At 53.0% G+C, this 17508-nt stretch overlaps 1 protein-coding gene across 1 annotated transcript in view; it reads right to left on the bottom strand.

Moving 5' to 3' along the window:
* ADAMTS7 (ADAM metallopeptidase with thrombospondin type 1 motif 7) overlaps nucleotides 1-14733 on the bottom strand; it is a 56196-nt gene extending 41463 nt beyond the window's left edge. The window contains exons 1-4 of the mRNA XM_061158891.1: nucleotides 14504-14733; nucleotides 5155-5510; nucleotides 2878-3043; nucleotides 1568-1761 (exon numbers count right to left, since the gene is read on the bottom strand). Coding sequence (XP_061014874.1) covers nucleotides 1568-1761; nucleotides 2878-3043; nucleotides 5155-5510; nucleotides 14504-14603 — 816 coding nt within the window. The 5' untranslated portion in view covers nucleotides 14604-14733. The remainder of the gene's footprint in view (nucleotides 1-1567; nucleotides 1762-2877; nucleotides 3044-5154; nucleotides 5511-14503) is intronic.
* Between the last annotated feature and the right edge of the window lie 2775 nt (nucleotides 14734-17508).

Here is a 17508-nt window from a genome sequence, read left to right as displayed (position 1 = left end):
CAAAAGGTAAATGCCTGTGTCCTGTGGGCCTAGACAGGGAGGCGGGAAGGAGCCAAATCCTTGACCCCTGGCACACAAGGGATGTCACGGGGGAGCCTGGAGGGCTCAATACCGTCCTACATGGACCACTCAGTAAAAGTGAGGCTAATGAACCCAGGTAACAATTGGTGGCTCCAGCCAAGCTCCTAGGCCTCTTTCAGGCTGAGCCTGCGAGGGGAGGATCTTGTGGCCTGGAAACCAGGTCTCGCCCCCCACCCCACCCCAACCCAGCCCAGCCCAGGAGCAGGGCCCTGCTGTCCAGCAACAACCCCTCTTGAACCCTGGTGGTTAGTGGCTTGTTTCCCTGGGCAGACAAGGCTAGAAGGAGGCTTGGCTGGGCCTTAGAGACCTCAGGTGCCAGGCAGAAGGACATGACCTTTATTCCATTAGGAGGAGGGAGCCAACATGGGTGGCCAAGTCGGGCAGGAACTGGCCCAGAGCTGAGCTTGCCAGTGCGGACTTGAGCAGTGGGGGCATGATGGCCCCAGACAGAGCCCCTTCCTTTCTCTGACCCTTGGTTTCATGGCTATAAAAGAAGTGGCCTTAGATGACCCAGAGCACACACTTCCTTTAGTGTTTTCGGGGTGAAAGGCTGATACGGGGGAGGTCGTAGCACATGACACTGGCCACACCAGCTGCAGGGCACACACACCCGACCCGCTCTCAGTCACCCAGCCCAGAGGGAAAACAGTGTTGTTCAGTGGGGAGCCTGCTAAGAATGCCAAGGGCACAGATCTCTTCTCCCAGGGGGCACAGGAAGCAGCTTGGCTGCCTGAGGCCTCCCACCTACACAGCTGGGGTGGCAGCTGGGAGGGACTGGCTGGTACTAAAGGAGTGGGAATCACCAGTTTCAACCTGCCACAGTGCCCCAGGTAGGACTTGGGAGATCGGGGATCCTGTCCGGCTCTGTCCTGGCCTAGCCTTGTGACCTGGGCAAGTCACTCACCCTCACGGAGCCTAGTTATTTCAACTGTCCTATGGGATCAAGACAGTATGCCAACCCTATTGTACCACCCAAGTACTACTGTGATCCCCAGTTCACAGCTGAGAAAGCTGAGGCTAAGACAGGTAATGTGGCTTGCCCAAGGTCACCACCAGCTAGTAGACCACAGGACTGGACAGGTCCTTCTAACTCTAATGCCTGCTGATGGCCGAGGCAGGGGCTGGTCTGATTGGGCATTTCCACGTCCCCAGTGACCAGCCCAGGTCCCAGCACAGAGGAGGGAGGTGCTGGTTTAGAGTGGTGTGGACGGGCCAACCAGTCTACGAGCGCCTCCAGGCAGGCACAAGGTCGAGGTTGCTTCATCCCCTCCTCCCCCGACTCTGGTCCTAGCAGCGGGCAGAGGCTGCTGAGCCAGTGGGGTGCCAAGACCTCCAGTCTCACATCTGCCCAGGTTCTCTCCCAGTGACTCAGGAGCTGGAAGCCTGTACCTGGCTTGGGTCCTGGGGTATACCCTTCGGGGCTCACCAACACCACCTCCTGGCAGCCCTCACCACCCCCCACCACAGCCGCCTGCAGCAGCCTCACCATGTTCATGATGGTCAGCACGTAGCTCTCGACATTCGGCTGCCCGTGGTACTCCACCATTTTGGCGTCGGCTACCACCAGGGTCTCCACCCACTTCTCTTTGCTGACCGAACGCCGGTATCGACGTCTCAGCCGCCGCCGCCACTGCTGCCGCTGTTCCCAGCGCTCCCGCTGCAGCTCCAGCTCTGGAAACTCTGTGGGCACAGAAGGGGTGGGGGCTAGCTGCCTGGAGGCTGGCCCAGGACACACGTCTCAAGGACCTCTCCCCAGTGAGCCCTCTCTGGGTCAGCAGGAACAGTGCTGGGATCAGAGACAAGGGGCCTGCACTCCCAGTGTGACTCTGCCCCAGACCTGTGCTGTGTGGCCCTGACCTAGTCACTTCCCTTGTCTGACCCTGGGGCTGCCTGCCAATAAATAGATAAGCCTAGCAGCCTCAGAGGATGACTTCGATGGGGCTATGAACACCGTGAAGCATTGAACCTGTGAGGCGAGCTCCTGAGCCCCTATCTCCCTATGCTGATCCACCCCCGCTGGGGGGTAAGTACTTCCCAGCACACACAGACCCCTCAACCTAACCCCCAGCCTGGGGAGGCTGGCCAAGACCCCAACCAGCTGACCCCCCCTGGAGACCTGCCCCACTGCCCCAGGCTGCCCCCCAGATCAGAAGAGTAAGCACATCTATGAAGCTGGGGAAACCGAGGCCAAGAAGCAAGCCTTGGTGAATATGTGTCCCAGGAAAGAGAGTCCCTAGCCGTGGGTAGCTTGTGAAGCTGGAGCATTCAACAGACCCCAGCAGCCTTTAGCAGGCAGCTCCTTACCTCGACTGGCCCAGCACAGACTGGCCACTCTGCAGATGAGGTGCTGGGTGCCACACTCTAGGTCCCCAATAACAGAGGTCAGTTTTTCTGGGGTGAGACCAGAGTGGGGAGGGGAGGGAGGTTCCCGCCTAGTTGAACTGCTGAGGTTGCGTATGGCCCAGCCTTGCCTGGACACTCGAGAAAGAATGGCTGCCACAGCTAGAGGTATCACAGGCAGGGAGCAGGGAGGGGACACAGAGAGACTGAGCCCTGAGGCGGGGAGGTAGATGAGCTGGTGGTGAGAGGAGTCAGTCCCGGGGATGAGCTGAGGCAGGCCCATCTATGTGCCCGCACATAGAGGGCACAGGCTATGATGATGTGGCTGTTGGTTTGCCTGTGTCCCTTCAGTCCCAGAGAAGCTGGGCATGGGGGTGTTAACAGAGGATTCTAGAAAGGCCCCTCCATGGTCCCAGACTCATCCCCTACCCCAGAGCTGGTAGCAGAGAAACACACCTTTCACCCCACAGGTGCCTGGAGCCCTGGAGTCCCCCGGCTCTGCCCACTTCTCGGGAGCTTGGCGCTTGTATACCACGTGGGGCTGGGCGTGGCCAGGCCGGGCGGGGACACCATCCAGGGGCTCAATGAAGTAGTCCTCGTTGGAGAGCTGGAACACACCTTTCTGGGAAAGGAGCACCCAGGTCACACAGCGGGTATTGGCACTCGGCTGCCCTCCCCCACCCCAGAGGCCTGCTCAGCAGCGCCCATCATGCCAGCTGACCCCAGGCACACTGCGCTTTCCTCCCTCTAGATCTTTACTCACTTTGTACCCTCTGGCTGGAACACCCCTCCCTACCACCTTACCCAGCCAAAGGCTTCTAGGCTGAGCTCAGAAGCCATCAGCCCAGGAGGCTGCTCCATACACCCACCCCACCCCTTAGCCCATAAGAAGCACAAAATAGGTCTGCATCCCCCACATTCCAAAGATAAGCAAGAATTACAATTAAATGCTTAACACCAAGGAAAAAAAAGCTTTGGGTTAGTAATGTACAGCATGGTAACTATAGTTAATAACTATAACACAACTATAACAAAACACAACTGTTTTGTGTTTCTGAAAGTTGCTAAGAAAGATTAAAAGTTCTCATCACAAGAAAAAAACCTTTATGTACACAAATTTGTAACGAGATTTACTGTGATCATTTTATAATATATTTATAAATTGCTGTCAAATTGTCTGAAACTAATATTTTGATAATGTCTCAATAAAAAAAAATTGATTACCAAAAGAAAGAAAGAAAGAAAGAAAGAAATGGGTTTCCTTCCAAATCTAACAAGATGGCCATGGAGATACCCACTGCCACCAGGACACCCTCTTCCTTGGTCCCAGGATCTTCCAGAGAAGGGAAATTGAAAGGGGTGTCTCCCGGATGTTTGCTGGCATTCAGAGAGGCCAGAGGAAGGAGGGGCCTTGGGAAGTATCTTTGAGCAACCCACCACCTACTAGGGAAGCTCAGGACTCCAACATGGAAGAAAGTTTTTCCTCCCTCGGACCTCTCCTCATTGGCTCCAAGACAGCCAGTTGGGTCACTCAGGGCAGAGAACCTGGAGTGCTAGACAGTGTATCATTAGCTCTAGGGGCTGGAGGCCTGGGTTGACTCCACTACTGGAAAACTGAGTGACCTTGGGCAGGTTCCTCTCTGAGCCTGTTCCCTTATCTGTAAAATGGGAACAATGCCCATATGCGTACCTGTCGCTCAGGCGCAACAAGATTAATTTAACCATATGAAAAGGGAGAAGTACAGGCTCCTGTAAACGAGACTTTCCCAGGCAGCTGGGCTCTCAAAGGCCCAGATACCCTAAAGCAGGGGTCCCCACCCTCCAGGATCTTATGCCTGATGATCTGAAGTGGAGCTGATGTAATAATAATAATAAAGTGCACAATAAATGTAGTGTGCTTGAATCATCCTGAAACTACCCCCTACCCCCAGTCTGTGGAAAAATTGTCTTCCACGAAACCCTTCCCTGATGCCAAAAAGACTGGGGACCAACTGCCCTAGAGCCTGTGAGGTGGGCTATATGTCATGAGCCCCTGCTCTGCCACAGCGATGGCTTTTCCTGAGCAATCTGAGCTGAGGCTCCCTGGGGGGAGTAGAGGATGGCCGAGAATGTGCACCCACCCACCCCCACTCCTCCCAACCCCACCCTCCAGAGCTGGGAGCAAAAGGGGCCCTATGCTGCCTGAAGAGGAGCTGCTCTGACTCCACACTCAAGCAGAGGGAGGCAATTAGGGCTGCACGTGGCTGCCAGCATTACCTCAACCCAGAAAAACCTGGAGGCTGAGGCCGGCTCTGCTGGGAAGCGCTGTGGGGGCGGGGGTCTGCGATCGAAGTCAACTGATACCCCTGAAGATGAGGGACTCAACTGCTTTCTGAGTTACTTAGTGCACACACACCACAAACAAAAAGCGGTTTTCAAAGTCTGGACTGACAGCTTCAACACTATCTGAGAAATTGCCAGAAATGCACATTCCCCACCCCCTCCCCTCATCTACCCTATGGGACACCAGGTTTTCAACTAGGCCTCGGTGACTCTGGCTCGCTTTAAAGTTTGAGAACCGCTGCCCCAGAGAACAAAGAGGCCTGAGCTTGTCCATCCCATTTTACAGGTGCTAATACTGAGGCTGGAAGGGGGACCTCCAACGGGCCAAAACCAGCAGACAAGCCCGCGGCCAGGCAGGGGGTGGGGATGGGGGTGGCCCCCACGTCCCGCCAGCTCACGCCGCGCACTCACCAGGCCGTCGCAGGCGCTGATGGCCGCCAGGCCGCCCTCGAGCTCGGGGTCCTGCACCTCACCTAGCAGGTGGCAGGCGGGGGCGCGGGCCCGGATGTGCGCGCGGCCCAGGCCGCCCCGCCGCCGCGTCTCGCTCACGAAGCCGGGCGCCAGCAGGTGTGGGTTGGCGGTCAAGTTGAAACGCAGCTCGCGGCCGCGGTACTGCAGCTCGTAGAAGGTGGGCGCGCTGGGGCGCGCGGACAAGTCCCTCTTGCGCAGCGCGCGGGGCCACAGCTCGTAGGACAGGAAGGAGCCCCCCGAATCCACACGCACCGGGTGCACAATGTCCAGCGCCGCCCGGCCCTCGGCGGCGTGCCCTGCAGGGAGAAGAGCCGAGACGGAGTGGGGAGCGGCCGAGGGGGCGCTGAGGTCAGAGTGCCGGGATTCAAACACCCACCACCTGTGCGGTTTCACCGCTCCGTGCCTCGCTGGCTCCACCCAGGTGATCGCAGTAACCTCTTCACAAGTCTCCCTGCTTCCCTTAGTGACCGTCTCGGGTCCCTCTCCTCTAGTCTGATTAGCTTTCCACGTAGTAGTCACAGGGACTCGTTCCAGAGCTGTCAGATCATAGCCTTTCTCTGCTCAAAACCCTGCAGCGGCTCCCAGCTCACACACAGCAGGAAACTGTTCTAGCGATGCCAGGGACGTCCTAGGCAAGGATACCTCCGATCTCATCTCAGCTACACCTCCTGAATTCCCTCCATTCGGCCACCGGCCTCCTTGCTGCTCCTGCCTCAGGATTTTGCTTTCTTGTTCCCTCCACCCAGAACACGCTTCCCTCAGTTTCCCACATGACTATAAAGCACTCACTTTCTTCAGGTTCTTCCCCAAAGCTTACTCACTTCTTAAAATTGCAACTCCTGGCGTCTCCCTATCCCCCCTCCCCTGCTTTATTTTCCCCCATAGCATGTCTCACATACTGTATCACTTAATATCTGCATTCTTTTTTCTATTTTTCTTTCTCCATCTCCTCCCAGTATGAACTCTAGGAGGGCAAGAATCTTTAGAGTCTTTGCTGAAGATTTTAAGTGTTCAAGAATGTCTGGAAACTAGTAGTTTCTCAGTAAGTATTTGTGTAAAATCTGTAGAAAGGGGAACATGACTTACACTTTGGGGGCTGAAGATTAAATGAACTGAACTACTCCACATATACCAGCGCCTGGCCCACTGAATATGATGAATACGACTGAATACGATGGCAATTATGATTATTAGATTATTATTAGCCTGATGGATTTTTTAACATGCCTGATGGTTCTTCTGCACACATCTCCAGGCCTCCTGAGATGGGGAGTCAGAGAAGGACCACCCAGGTAGGGCTCCCTGGCCCCTCATCACTACCACTTCAACGAAGCAGCTCTAGTTTATTTCTTTCACATTTGAGAGTTCAAATGAAAAGATTCCAGGGCTGGAAAAATTTCCAGAATCCTCTCCTAGTGATTCTGTCTGCTTGGATTTCCCAGTAAGTCTTGATTCTTAACCTTTTTCTGCCATGGACTCCTCAAAAAAATGTTTTTAAGTGTGTAAGATTAAATGTATAGGAATACCAAGGAAATTCATTATATTGAATTAAAGCTGTCAAAATAATTTAAAAAGTAGATGTGAAATCATCTGTTCCTTTCCTAATGCATTAAACAAGATCCAAAGGCAAGTTTAATAACTATGATGATTTCAAAGTAGTGAAGAGCATCAGCCTTATTTCAAGATACCTGCAACTGTATTGAGATTTAAAAAAAAGAAAATTTTTGTTTCTTGTCTCTATTGGTAGCTTACCTGTCTCCTGAGAAACCTGTATGCAGGTCAAGAAGTGACAGAACCAGATGTGGAACAGCAATATGGTTCAAACTTGAGAAAGGAGTACATCAACGCTGTATATTGTTACTCGATTTATTTAACGCCTATGCAGAGTACATCATGCAAAATGCTGGGCTGGCTGAATCACAAGCTGGAATTAAGATTGTCAGGAGAAACATAGACAACCTCAGATATGCAGATGATACTACTCTAATGGCAGAAAGTGAAGAGGAACTAAAGAGCCTCTTGATGAGGGTGAAAGAGGAGAGTGAAAGAGCTGGCTTGAAACTCAACACTCAAAAAACTAAGATCATGGCATCTGGTCCCATCACTTAATGGCAAATAGATGGCAAAAAAGTGACAACAGTGACAGATTTTCTCTTCTTGGGCTCCAAAATCACTGTGGACTGCAGATGGTGACAGCAGTCATGAAATTAAAGGATGCTTGCTCCTTGAAAGAAAAGCCATGACAAACCTAGATAGTGTATTAAAAAGCAGAGACATCACTTTGTCCATTTAGTCAAAGCTATGGTTTTTCAGTAGTCATGTACAGATATGAGAGTTGGATCCTAAAGAAGGCTAAGTGTTGAAGAATTGATGCTTTCAAATTGTGGTGCTGGAGAAGACTTGAGAGTCCCTTGGACAGCAAAGAGATCAAACCAGTCAATCCTAAAGGAAATCAACCCTGAATATTCACTAGAAGGACTGAAGCTGAAGCTGAAGCTCCAATACTTTGGCCACTTGATGTGAAGAACTGACTCACTGAAAAGACTGATGCTAGGAAAGATTAAAAGCAAAAGCAGAAGGGGGAGGCAGAGGATGAGATAGTCAGGTAGCATCACCAACTCAATGACCATGAATTTGAGCAAACTCCAGGAGATAGTGATGGACAGGGAAGACTGGCATGCTACAGTCCATGGGGTCGCAAAGAGTTGGACATGACTTAGCAACTGAACAACAATTCGTAGCTAAATCAGAGATGCTGCTAATACTATTGTGATTTGTTGTTAATGTTTGTAATGGAAGAAAACACTGAATTTCACTTCAAGGTTAGAAAAATTAAAGATGTAATATAGTCTCATCCAAGTTTATCCTCTGAATTCTACCCAGGTCCCTGTGGCCATGGATTCTAAGTTAGGACACCTGCAGGAGAGTCTCCAGATTGCTCCTGGAGAAAGCAGACAGACATTCAGAGAAGTGCAGAGACTAGCCTAAAGGCACACAGAAAGAGTAATAGAGTCTCTCAAATGGTTTCAACTTCCCAGTTAACATCCTTCTTCATTCTCAGAGGTCTGTCTCTTGCTGGGTCTCAGTTTCTTCATTGCTAACATAAAAGCTATGACCAACCAAGACAGCATATTAAAAAGCAGAGACATTACTTTGCCAACAAAGTTCCATCTAGTCAAAGCTATGGTTTTTCCAGTAGTCATGTATGGATGTGAGAGTTAGACTATAAAGAAAGTTGAGTGCTGAAGAATTGATGTTTTTGAACTGTGGTGTTGGAGAAGACTTGAGAGTCCCTTGGACTACAAGGAGATCCAATCAGTCAATCCTAAAGGAAATCAGTCCTGAATATTCACTGAAAGGACTGATGCTGAAGCTGAAGCTCCAATACTTTGGCCACCTGATGTGAAGAACTGACCCATTGGAAAAGACCCTGATGCTGGGAAAGATTGAAGGCAGGAGGAGAAGGGGGCAACAGAGGATAAGATGATTGGATGGTATCATTGACTCGATGGACATGAGTTTGAGCAAGCTTCAGGAGTTGGTGATGGACAGGGAAGCCTGGCGTGCTGCAGTCCATGGGGTTGCAAAGAGTCAGACATGACTGAGTGAACATAATGGAACTGGACTTGATCAAATTTTTCCAACTATTTTGACCACTAGACCTAGTCTTCAAAAGAAATCTCACGTGGACACACACACAAAGAAGAGCAGCACTGCTGGGAGTGGGCAGGAACCCCAGGGCTCATGCTCTTGTTCTCGCTTTTCCTTCTCCACAGTTCTCAGGCCTTAAAGTACAGGTAGGAAACTGGCCCATCTGAGGTTTGTCCCAGCCTCTGGTCCTGCCTAGCTCTGGGGCTTGTCCTGGCTTTATGCCCAGCTCTTGGGATCTTGGCTGCTCATGACAAAGACCCCTCAAGGCCACAAGAATGCCTGAGTGCCCTGCAGCTGTCCTACAGGGCTATCTGTGTGGCTGTTGCTGGGGTGGGAAAGGAAGCCAAGTCCAGCCTGAAGTTCCCTCCAGGCCAGGCTGCAGAAACTCAGCTCACCCTCCAATCTGTCTCCTGCCAAACCACTTGAAGAGTGCGCTGCGTGGTGTGGCCCCCCGCAGCCCCGCTGAGGACACCCCCACTGCCCACAACTGCCCCAGTGGACCAGACATTAGGGCAGTCCTCTAGGAGCATTCTCTGAGAGGCGGGACACAGGGTGGGCTGGAGTGACTTGCCCAGTGACTTTAGGGCAATTTTCCTTGTCTCTGAGTTTCAGGAGGGCACAAGTGCAAGGATTTTCCAGACTTCTTGGATGAGAATTTGTTAAAAACAAATTCCCAGGCCCTGTCCCAGACCCACTGAATCAGCATCTCCAGGAAATAGGACTGGGAAGCTGTGTTTTTACCAAAAGCCTCAAGGGATTGTTGTCATCAGGGAAGTTAGGAAATTCCTTACTGGACATAAACCTGGCTGAACATCAGCAGTACCTGGAGAGCTCTGAAAAACTGTAGCTGCCCAGGACCCAGCCCAGAGATTCCGATTCCATAGATCCAGGGCTCTGAGGCCTCAGAATCTGTATTTTTCTAAACCTTCTGGGGATTCTGATGTAACCATTTCAAGGCTGGCATTTGGAAGCCATTGGGCTGGATAGTTGAAGGAGACTTCTTGCTGTCTCATGCTCATAAGGGCATTTGGGAGGGCAACTCCACAACCACAGCTTGCAGACTTGTTTTTTTGTCAGTGTATTGATTAGGGGCAGGTAGTGGTTTGTTGGACTGGCAAAAATGTTGAACAGTTTTTAATCAGTTGCCAGTGTATTTTTTAAAAAAAGGGAAAAAAAATCACATGATTTTGTACAAAAATCTCAATTTTCAGCTTAAAGTCTTATCGTCCATCCATGTCAGGCCTAAATTCACACTTGTCAGAAGTGGCCCATTAGAGAGGGCCTGTGCTTTTCCATCTGCCTCAGTCTCTACCACTTCCTATGTGTTCTCAGCACTGTGGCTAAATATAGGTGGCCCTCAGCTTCACACTTGTGCTGTCCTTCATTCAGTAAAGAACTGAATCTCTAACAACAATGGGAAAACAAGGGCTGGGCCAAGAGGCCCTATGATTCAAGAAAGATGTCTACCCATCAGCCTTGTTATGTTACCTGCCTGGTCCACAGCATTTGGTGTTGTGAGGGAGAGTTAAGTGCCCTAACGTCCAGGAAAATGTATAAGACACCATCCTAGCCCTGAGAATAAATAGGTGCAGGGAACTCATGATCCATACCCCTGGCACAGTGCTGAGGAAGTCCAAGAGAGGGGAGGGGACACCCCAGAGATGTATGGGGATGAAGAAGAGCTTTGTCAAAGGGGCCCATGTGAAATGTCCCCATGACATATGGGTACATATTTAAGCATGAGGATGAAGACAGCTTGGTGGCAGGTTATCATGTGATAGACCACCAGAGAAATAGGAAAAAGTCAGGTGAGGGGAACAAGCAATAAGAAGCTTGATCCAGGCACGTGTTTTGTGGAATGAGAGACAATGGAATTACAAAACAATGCAAAAGTGTGAGCGTTGAACACAGGTAGACCCGGGTTCAGGTGCCAACTTGGCTACTTAATAGTTGCGTGGCCTGGACAGTCACTTCATCTTGTTGAGCCTCAGTTTCCTCATCTGCTCAGAGTATCCAAGTCAGGAAATTTAAGGAGGGTCATGGAGCAAATAGATGGAGAATAAGAAAACAGTTACACGCCAAGGTTTTATTTTAAATGAATATTAAAAGCAGTTTCCAGGGCATGAACCATCACAGCCAAGGCTGCTAAAGACAAGCTGAAGGTATGGGGTGCTGATGCCAATTAGCCCAGAAGTGCTCAGTGTACCAGAAAAACGGAAGCTACATGGCACACTTCTAGGCAAGGGCAGTGTCCTCAACTGTGTGTGGGTGGGACAGGGCACTATGTATAAGGCTGGGGAATCAGATCCCCTGGGAAGAGATGGCCCCTGAATGCTCAACAGTGTCCCTGGGGAGGGATCCATGAACCTGGGGATGTGCAGTCATGTGGAGAACCCCTGCTCTAGACCTTGGGAAATTATTGCAAGATATAAATTCAAGTGAGTTATAAAGAAGCATCCTCTTAAGTTCAAAAATATGATGGGGCTAAGTAGAAATATGCTGCAGGCGATAAGCATTAGAAGTAATGTGCTCTATAGTCAGAGCGCCTGGGTCTGCATCATAACTTTGCCATCAAAAGCTGTGAGGCCATGGGTAAATTAACCACACAGTCTCAGCTCCTCCATCTGTAATATGGGCATGATAATAATCGTACCTCAGGTTGTGTGAGAATCCAGTGCATCAATACATAAGTGCCTAGTACAATAGATGATAATACAAAGCAAATGTGACTACGTTATGACTGAAAATTAGCAAGAGAAGTTCTCAAGTATACTTAGCTATTTCTTTAAAAACTTGTTTTGCCTAATGACTTAATATTTTAATAAGAAATGTAAAAATATTAGTGCTTACAGGATGTTACCACTTTTACTGCAATAATTTTCATTTTCTTGCTTTATTCTGCATTCATTTTCAATAGTCAATTGGTATTGTTTTGCCATTAAAATATTTTTAAATGAGGACAGAGTAAGTTAAAAAATAAACAACTGTGTCAGTGTCTCTGATAGCTGATGGCTGGTAGAGATCATGATGGCTGAAACTACCACCACCCAGTGCCAGCAAAGGGTAATTGCAGGTTCCAGTCTGGTTTGTGGGTGCATCAGAGCTGAGCCAGAAGTGCTAAAGCTACTGCAGATGGGAACAGGGACAGCCAGTGGTTCATGGCTGAGTCAGTCCTGCCAGGAAGGTTAGTTGGTTGTGATTGGAGTGAGTTCCTGCCACAATGGGTGTTGAGTACTTTGAATATCACTGCTAGGTGACAGAAATGTCACCCTGGAACTTCTACCAGAGAAACGCCAACATGGTGTTTACCCTCACCTCCTTATCGAGTACCTGAGTTACAGTCCAGCTCTTCAAATGACCCATAGCTCATGACAAAGAGAAAAAATAACCAGGGTGTGTGTGACACATGCCCTCTCGCTCCAGTCCGTCTGCACTTGCCTGCATGCACGTGTGTGCATGCACACGCATACAGAGCTCACATGTGTGAAACAGTGTTTTGGTGGGCCCCTGCGCCAGTCCCAGCAATCCCAACAAGTCCCTTGGTTTGTTACATTTTTCTAAAAGTGAGGCCAAGATGTGCTCTTTGGCCTCTAACAGGGTTGCATTCAGTGGGCAGGGCACCCGATCTAGGTCCCCCAGGCAGATCTGAAGAAAATGACAAAGCGCTCAGCAGCCTCCATGTCAGGGGTCCCGAGTGGGAGAAGACTGGGGAGGACCTCATGCAACGTATCTATAGGGACACTGGAGACAGACACTCACCTGAAGGGGGACCCAGATTAGATAGGAGGGGTGCCTGCCTTTCCTCCACCCCAAATGGCAGGTCCAAGTTTCAGGACACACCAAGGGCTCCCTAATCTTATTGGGTCTACCTGGCAGACTCATAAAAACCATGGCCACCACATGGCAGTCTCTCTGCTCTATGTGAAGCAAACACGTTCAGCATCTCACTTAATTCTCATAACAACCCTTGGAGGCAGATACCATTATCCCAGTTTAACAACATGGGCAAGCTCATACATGTGTCTGGCTTGCAGTAGAAGGGGACCCTGACCACGGGCACTCCCCCCCCACACACACATACACATAACCTTTCTCCCATAGCTGCCAGGGAGCCTGGACCCAAGTTCAGGCTTCAGGGGCAATTCCTTGGGGCAACTACTTTCCTGCTCCCATCACCTGGTTCACCCTCATCGGTCCCCAGCTCTGGGGCAGTGGGAAAACACAGGCTTCACCCAGGTAGCCCAAGAGTCTAACCTAGCAAGTCACTCTCCTCTCTGAATCTGTCTTCTCATTTATAAAAGAATTTTCCATCACACACCTTGCAGGGTTGTTGTGGCGCTGATGAGAAATAAGAAGTAGGGATGCTGGCACGTGGTAGGTCTCATTAAATATTTGCTCTGTCCCCTACACATTGGTGCTAGACAGGGAGCTTCCTCCCTAAAACACTGCTCCCCTCAACGGCTTTCATCAGCTGCACCCCTCAACGGTTCCGCGAACCTCTAAGATCTGGCTTAAACGCTCCCTACATTCCGGGCCATATGCTTTTTCAGCCTCATAACCACAATCCCTCTGCTGGGGAGGGAGGTCTCCCCCAAACCCAGCACGAAGGCCTAACCTAGCCACCCCACCCCCACCCGCTCCACCAAGCCCAGTTGGGCTGCACCAACCCACCCACACCCACACATCCCCCCACCTCCCCACACCCCCTTCCAGCCCATCTAAAGTTCATCCATCCTTTCAGTCCCTCAGCTCGGGCCCCTCCTCTCCTACAAAGCCTTCTTCCCGACTGCCTCGCCTGAACAGCGCTTCCCACTATTCGACCGGCGCCCTAGAGACCAGGAGCTCCCAGAGCGCAAGGCCAGGGGGTCCTCTACACCCTCCGATCCTAAATTCCCAGGCCGGACGCTCCAGGAGCTCCGCGGCCCGGCGGACCGGGACGGAGCATGATTCTGGACGTGGGCCAGAGGCTCGTCGGAGGCCAGCCGGGCGGGGCTGGGCGGGGAGAGCCAAGCCCAGGGCCGGGGAAAGAAGCTCCTTCTCCGCGCTGCACTCCCGGCGCCTTCACACTTGGGGGAGGGGGAGGCAGGAAGTGCAAGGACCGCGCAGGACCCGGCCCGGGGAGCCTGGGGACCCGGCGGGCTGCCTAGAGGCGGGGGACCGGGGCGGGGCGCCGGGGCTCGGCGGGGGACCGCGTAGACCTGCGACCCCGCGACTCCGCCCGCAGCGCCCTGGCCAGCCTGTTTTCCAGATGAGGCACACTGGGGAGGGCGAGAAACCGAATCCATCGTGAGCAAGCCGCGCTCCGTCCAGTCGCTCAGACGAAGAGATCCCCCGGGAGAGACAGACGCGCTCTGCTGCACCCGAGGTGGGGAAACCGAAGCTCGAAGAGCGTGTAAGAGGCTTATTCTGGCTATGGGCAGGGTGCGTAGTGGAGTCGAGGGCTGGGGAAGGCTCCCTGAAGGCGCGGTTTCGCTGCCCTAAGCCCACCCCGTCCCTATTACCAGGGGAGTGGGGGGCGACCCCTCCCGGCAGAGCCTGGCGGGAGCGGAATCTGCAGAGATGAGAAGGGGCTGAACCTAGGCTGGAGAAGCGGGGAGGGGTGGCAGGGCCGGCCGGCCGGGGCGGGGCAGCCACCCACCTGGTGCAGATCCGTGGGCGCCCAGCGCCAGGACCGAGAGGAACAGGAGGAGGGGGCGCAGTAGCGGCGCGGGGCTTCGGGGACTCGGGCCGCAGGGCATGGCCGGGGCCAGGCGGCCGCCGGGCGACCCCTCGCACACGGTCTCGTCCGTCCCGTCCGTTCGCTGCCCGGTCCCGGGTCCGGCTCAGGACATGCCCGACCCGCGTGCAGCTCCCGGCGTCCTGGGCCCGGACTGCCGCCCGGCGGGCGGCTGCGCTCGGTCTGCGAGCAACAAAGGCTGCAGGGCCCGCCCCCTCGGCCGGCTGCGGAGGCAAAGAAAAGACTGGAGAATGAGAAGAGGAGAAAGAAAGGAAAGGAGGGAGGGAGGGAGAAACGCAGCGGGCCCCCGCCCCTCCCCTCGGCCTCCTTCCCCCGCCCCCGGCCCGCCCCTCCCGCCCAGGCGCGGCCTCGCCCCGCCCTCGCCCCACCCTCTCGGGCCACTCCGGGCCGGGGCCGACCGCCCACCGCTCAGGGGCGGAGCACCGGGCAGGGCGCGCGCAGCGCCCCCCGACGGCCGGTCGGCCGCCCACCGGGCCGAGGGCGCCGTCTGGCGGTGGAGCCAAGCAGGGCCCTCCTGTCCTGAGCCCCGCGGGGCCCCTCAAAGAATCTGGCATTTCTGGAATTTCTGCCTTGTCCCTAAACTGTGCCCGAGGTGGCGACCTTCGGTGCACTACCGGGGCTGGGCAGGCCTGCCCTTCTAAAGAAGAGGGACGCACAGGCCTCGGAAGGGTCCAGGGTCTCCAAAGCCAGCTGGGGAGAGAGGCCCAGACTCTTCCCAAGGGAGCAGCTGTTTCCTACTTGGGGCAGGGTCCCTCAATTCCTCATGTCCATACTCCTTTCCAAGTGTGTTTGCCGGAGGGGAAGCACAGCATTTGGCCCATGGGCTGGAGCCCACAGACTCAGCAGGGGCCTCCTGGGAGCTTGGAGGCCAGCCAACCCCAGCCTCCCATCATCAGCCTTAAACACCCACCATCTGTCCTGTGACCCCAGGCTTGATTCTGCTCCCTCCCGGTTTCCTGCTCCCTCCCTCGATGCTCCCAGAAGCCGTTCCCCATGTCAAAGAACACTCCCACCCTCCACCTTCTGCTTCACTAAACCTGGCCCTACCCTGAGGACCTTCACTTCTTGTTCCTCAGGACAGTGGTGGCCCGCTTTCTTCTCCTGACCAGTCTTTGTGTAGCCTTCTGCCGCCCACACACCTCCAAACCTCCACACACCTCCAAAGTTCCATCTCACATGCACTTGCCCTCCTTCTGGAAGTTCCCATCTGGCTCCTTCACCCCAAGCCCTGCTATCCTCGGGAACAAATGCAGCACATGGCTACACAGTTGCTTGACTTCCTCATCTCTAATGACCTGTCCCTCCACCTTAGCCACCAGCCCTCCTGGGCTCTCTCCTCCCTCCACTGCCACAGCCTAGGCTCTGGTCACCCCCGACAGACCACTCTGAAGTCTCACGAAATCAGATGCCACACTCTCAGAGCACACACTGATGCCTTTCCCATCCTCCCTGAATAGTCACAGTAATAACATGTGCTTTTCTTCCTCCAGTCTCTTGTCACCTGCCTCTTCCCACCCTCCCCGCTACCTGCCCCTCCTAGCTCCACTCACTTCCTTGCCTAGCTATACTCACTGCTTGACTTCTCGCCCTTACCCAACCACTTTCCATTTCTCCCCTGCCCCTAACAGCCACTGACCTTGCTGCAGGGACAGTTCACACCACATCCTGCCCCCCACCCCCCCAGGCTGTGCACCAAGCATCTGTAACTGGCACCCATGCATTTTCCCATCCTCTGGACACAATGGAGCAGGCACCTTCCAGTGGTCAGAGACAAAAGCTTCTACCAGGCCTCTCCAGGGACCTTGCTCTAGGTGTTCCTCTCTTTCCTTGGTCTCCATTGGCTCCTGTTAAGTTCAGTTCATTCACTCAGTTGCATCTGACTCTTTGAGACCCCATGGACTGCAGCACACCAGGCTTCCCTGTCCATCACCAACTCTGAGCTTGCTCAAACTCATGTCCATTGAGTCAGTGATGCCATCCAACCATCATTGGCTCCTGACCCTTAGTTTAAAAAAAATTCTGGTCTCCTTCCTAGTAAAGATATGGATCATACCCCTCCATAAAAGAGTGGTCCCTCTCTAGTTCCCACCCCACATTTCTGCTCTCTTTCTCAATCTAACCTTTCCAGGCAGTTATCTAGATTTCTCCTCCTCCCGTTTGCATCTCAGGCTCACCCCCTCCACCATCTTCCACCCTGGTGCCAGAGCCACAGGACCCTTCAAATCCTTCTCATCTTGACCTGCCCAATGCATTCTAGAAGTGTCCTCCCTCTCCACTTCTCAACTCCACTCTCATCTGCCTGGCAGACCGCCTTCCCACAGGTGTTGAGTATTCACAGGGAGCAAGAAGTTCACAGTCTCTGGAACTCTTTCTGGAGGAGGGCCACAGGCTAGTAGGCAAACATGTAAACAAGACCAGCTGCTAAGAGGAGCTATGAAGAAAATAAAACAGGGATTTTAGAGGGTCTACTTTCCAAGGGGTCAGTCAAGGAGGGCTTCTGGAGGAGGTGATATTCACCAGTCATGTGAGGGTGAAAGGGAAGAGATGGACACACACTTGGTGCATCTGAGTGAGACCTGTCTTTTCAGGCTCAGCTTATACATCACCTCTCCCAGCAAGTCTTCCCCCACTCCCTTCTCAAGGTCCCCAGAGCATCTTTGCAACCCCCATCATGGCTCAAATCACACTGCATTGCTCTTGTCTGTTATGTCTGCCAACCCCACCACTGTGAGATGCTCAGGCCGTGCCTACTTTGTTTTGTGATCCCAGCACAGCAAGCCCCAGAGATGGAAAGGATCTGGGGGCCAGGGCAGGACACACAGTCCTCCCTGCCCAGTACCACAATCTGCTGTCCTCGCTCCTCTGGGGAGCTGCCAAGGCCAAACACAGATTAGAGGCTTTTCTGA

This window comes from Dama dama, chromosome 13 (genome assembly GCF_033118175.1).
Source record: "Dama dama isolate Ldn47 chromosome 13, ASM3311817v1, whole genome shotgun sequence".
NCBI classification, from domain to species: Eukaryota; Metazoa; Chordata; class Mammalia; order Artiodactyla; family Cervidae; genus Dama; species Dama dama.
Note: the sequence above shows the minus strand (reverse complement) of the source record. Positions and strands in the feature narration are given on the sequence as shown.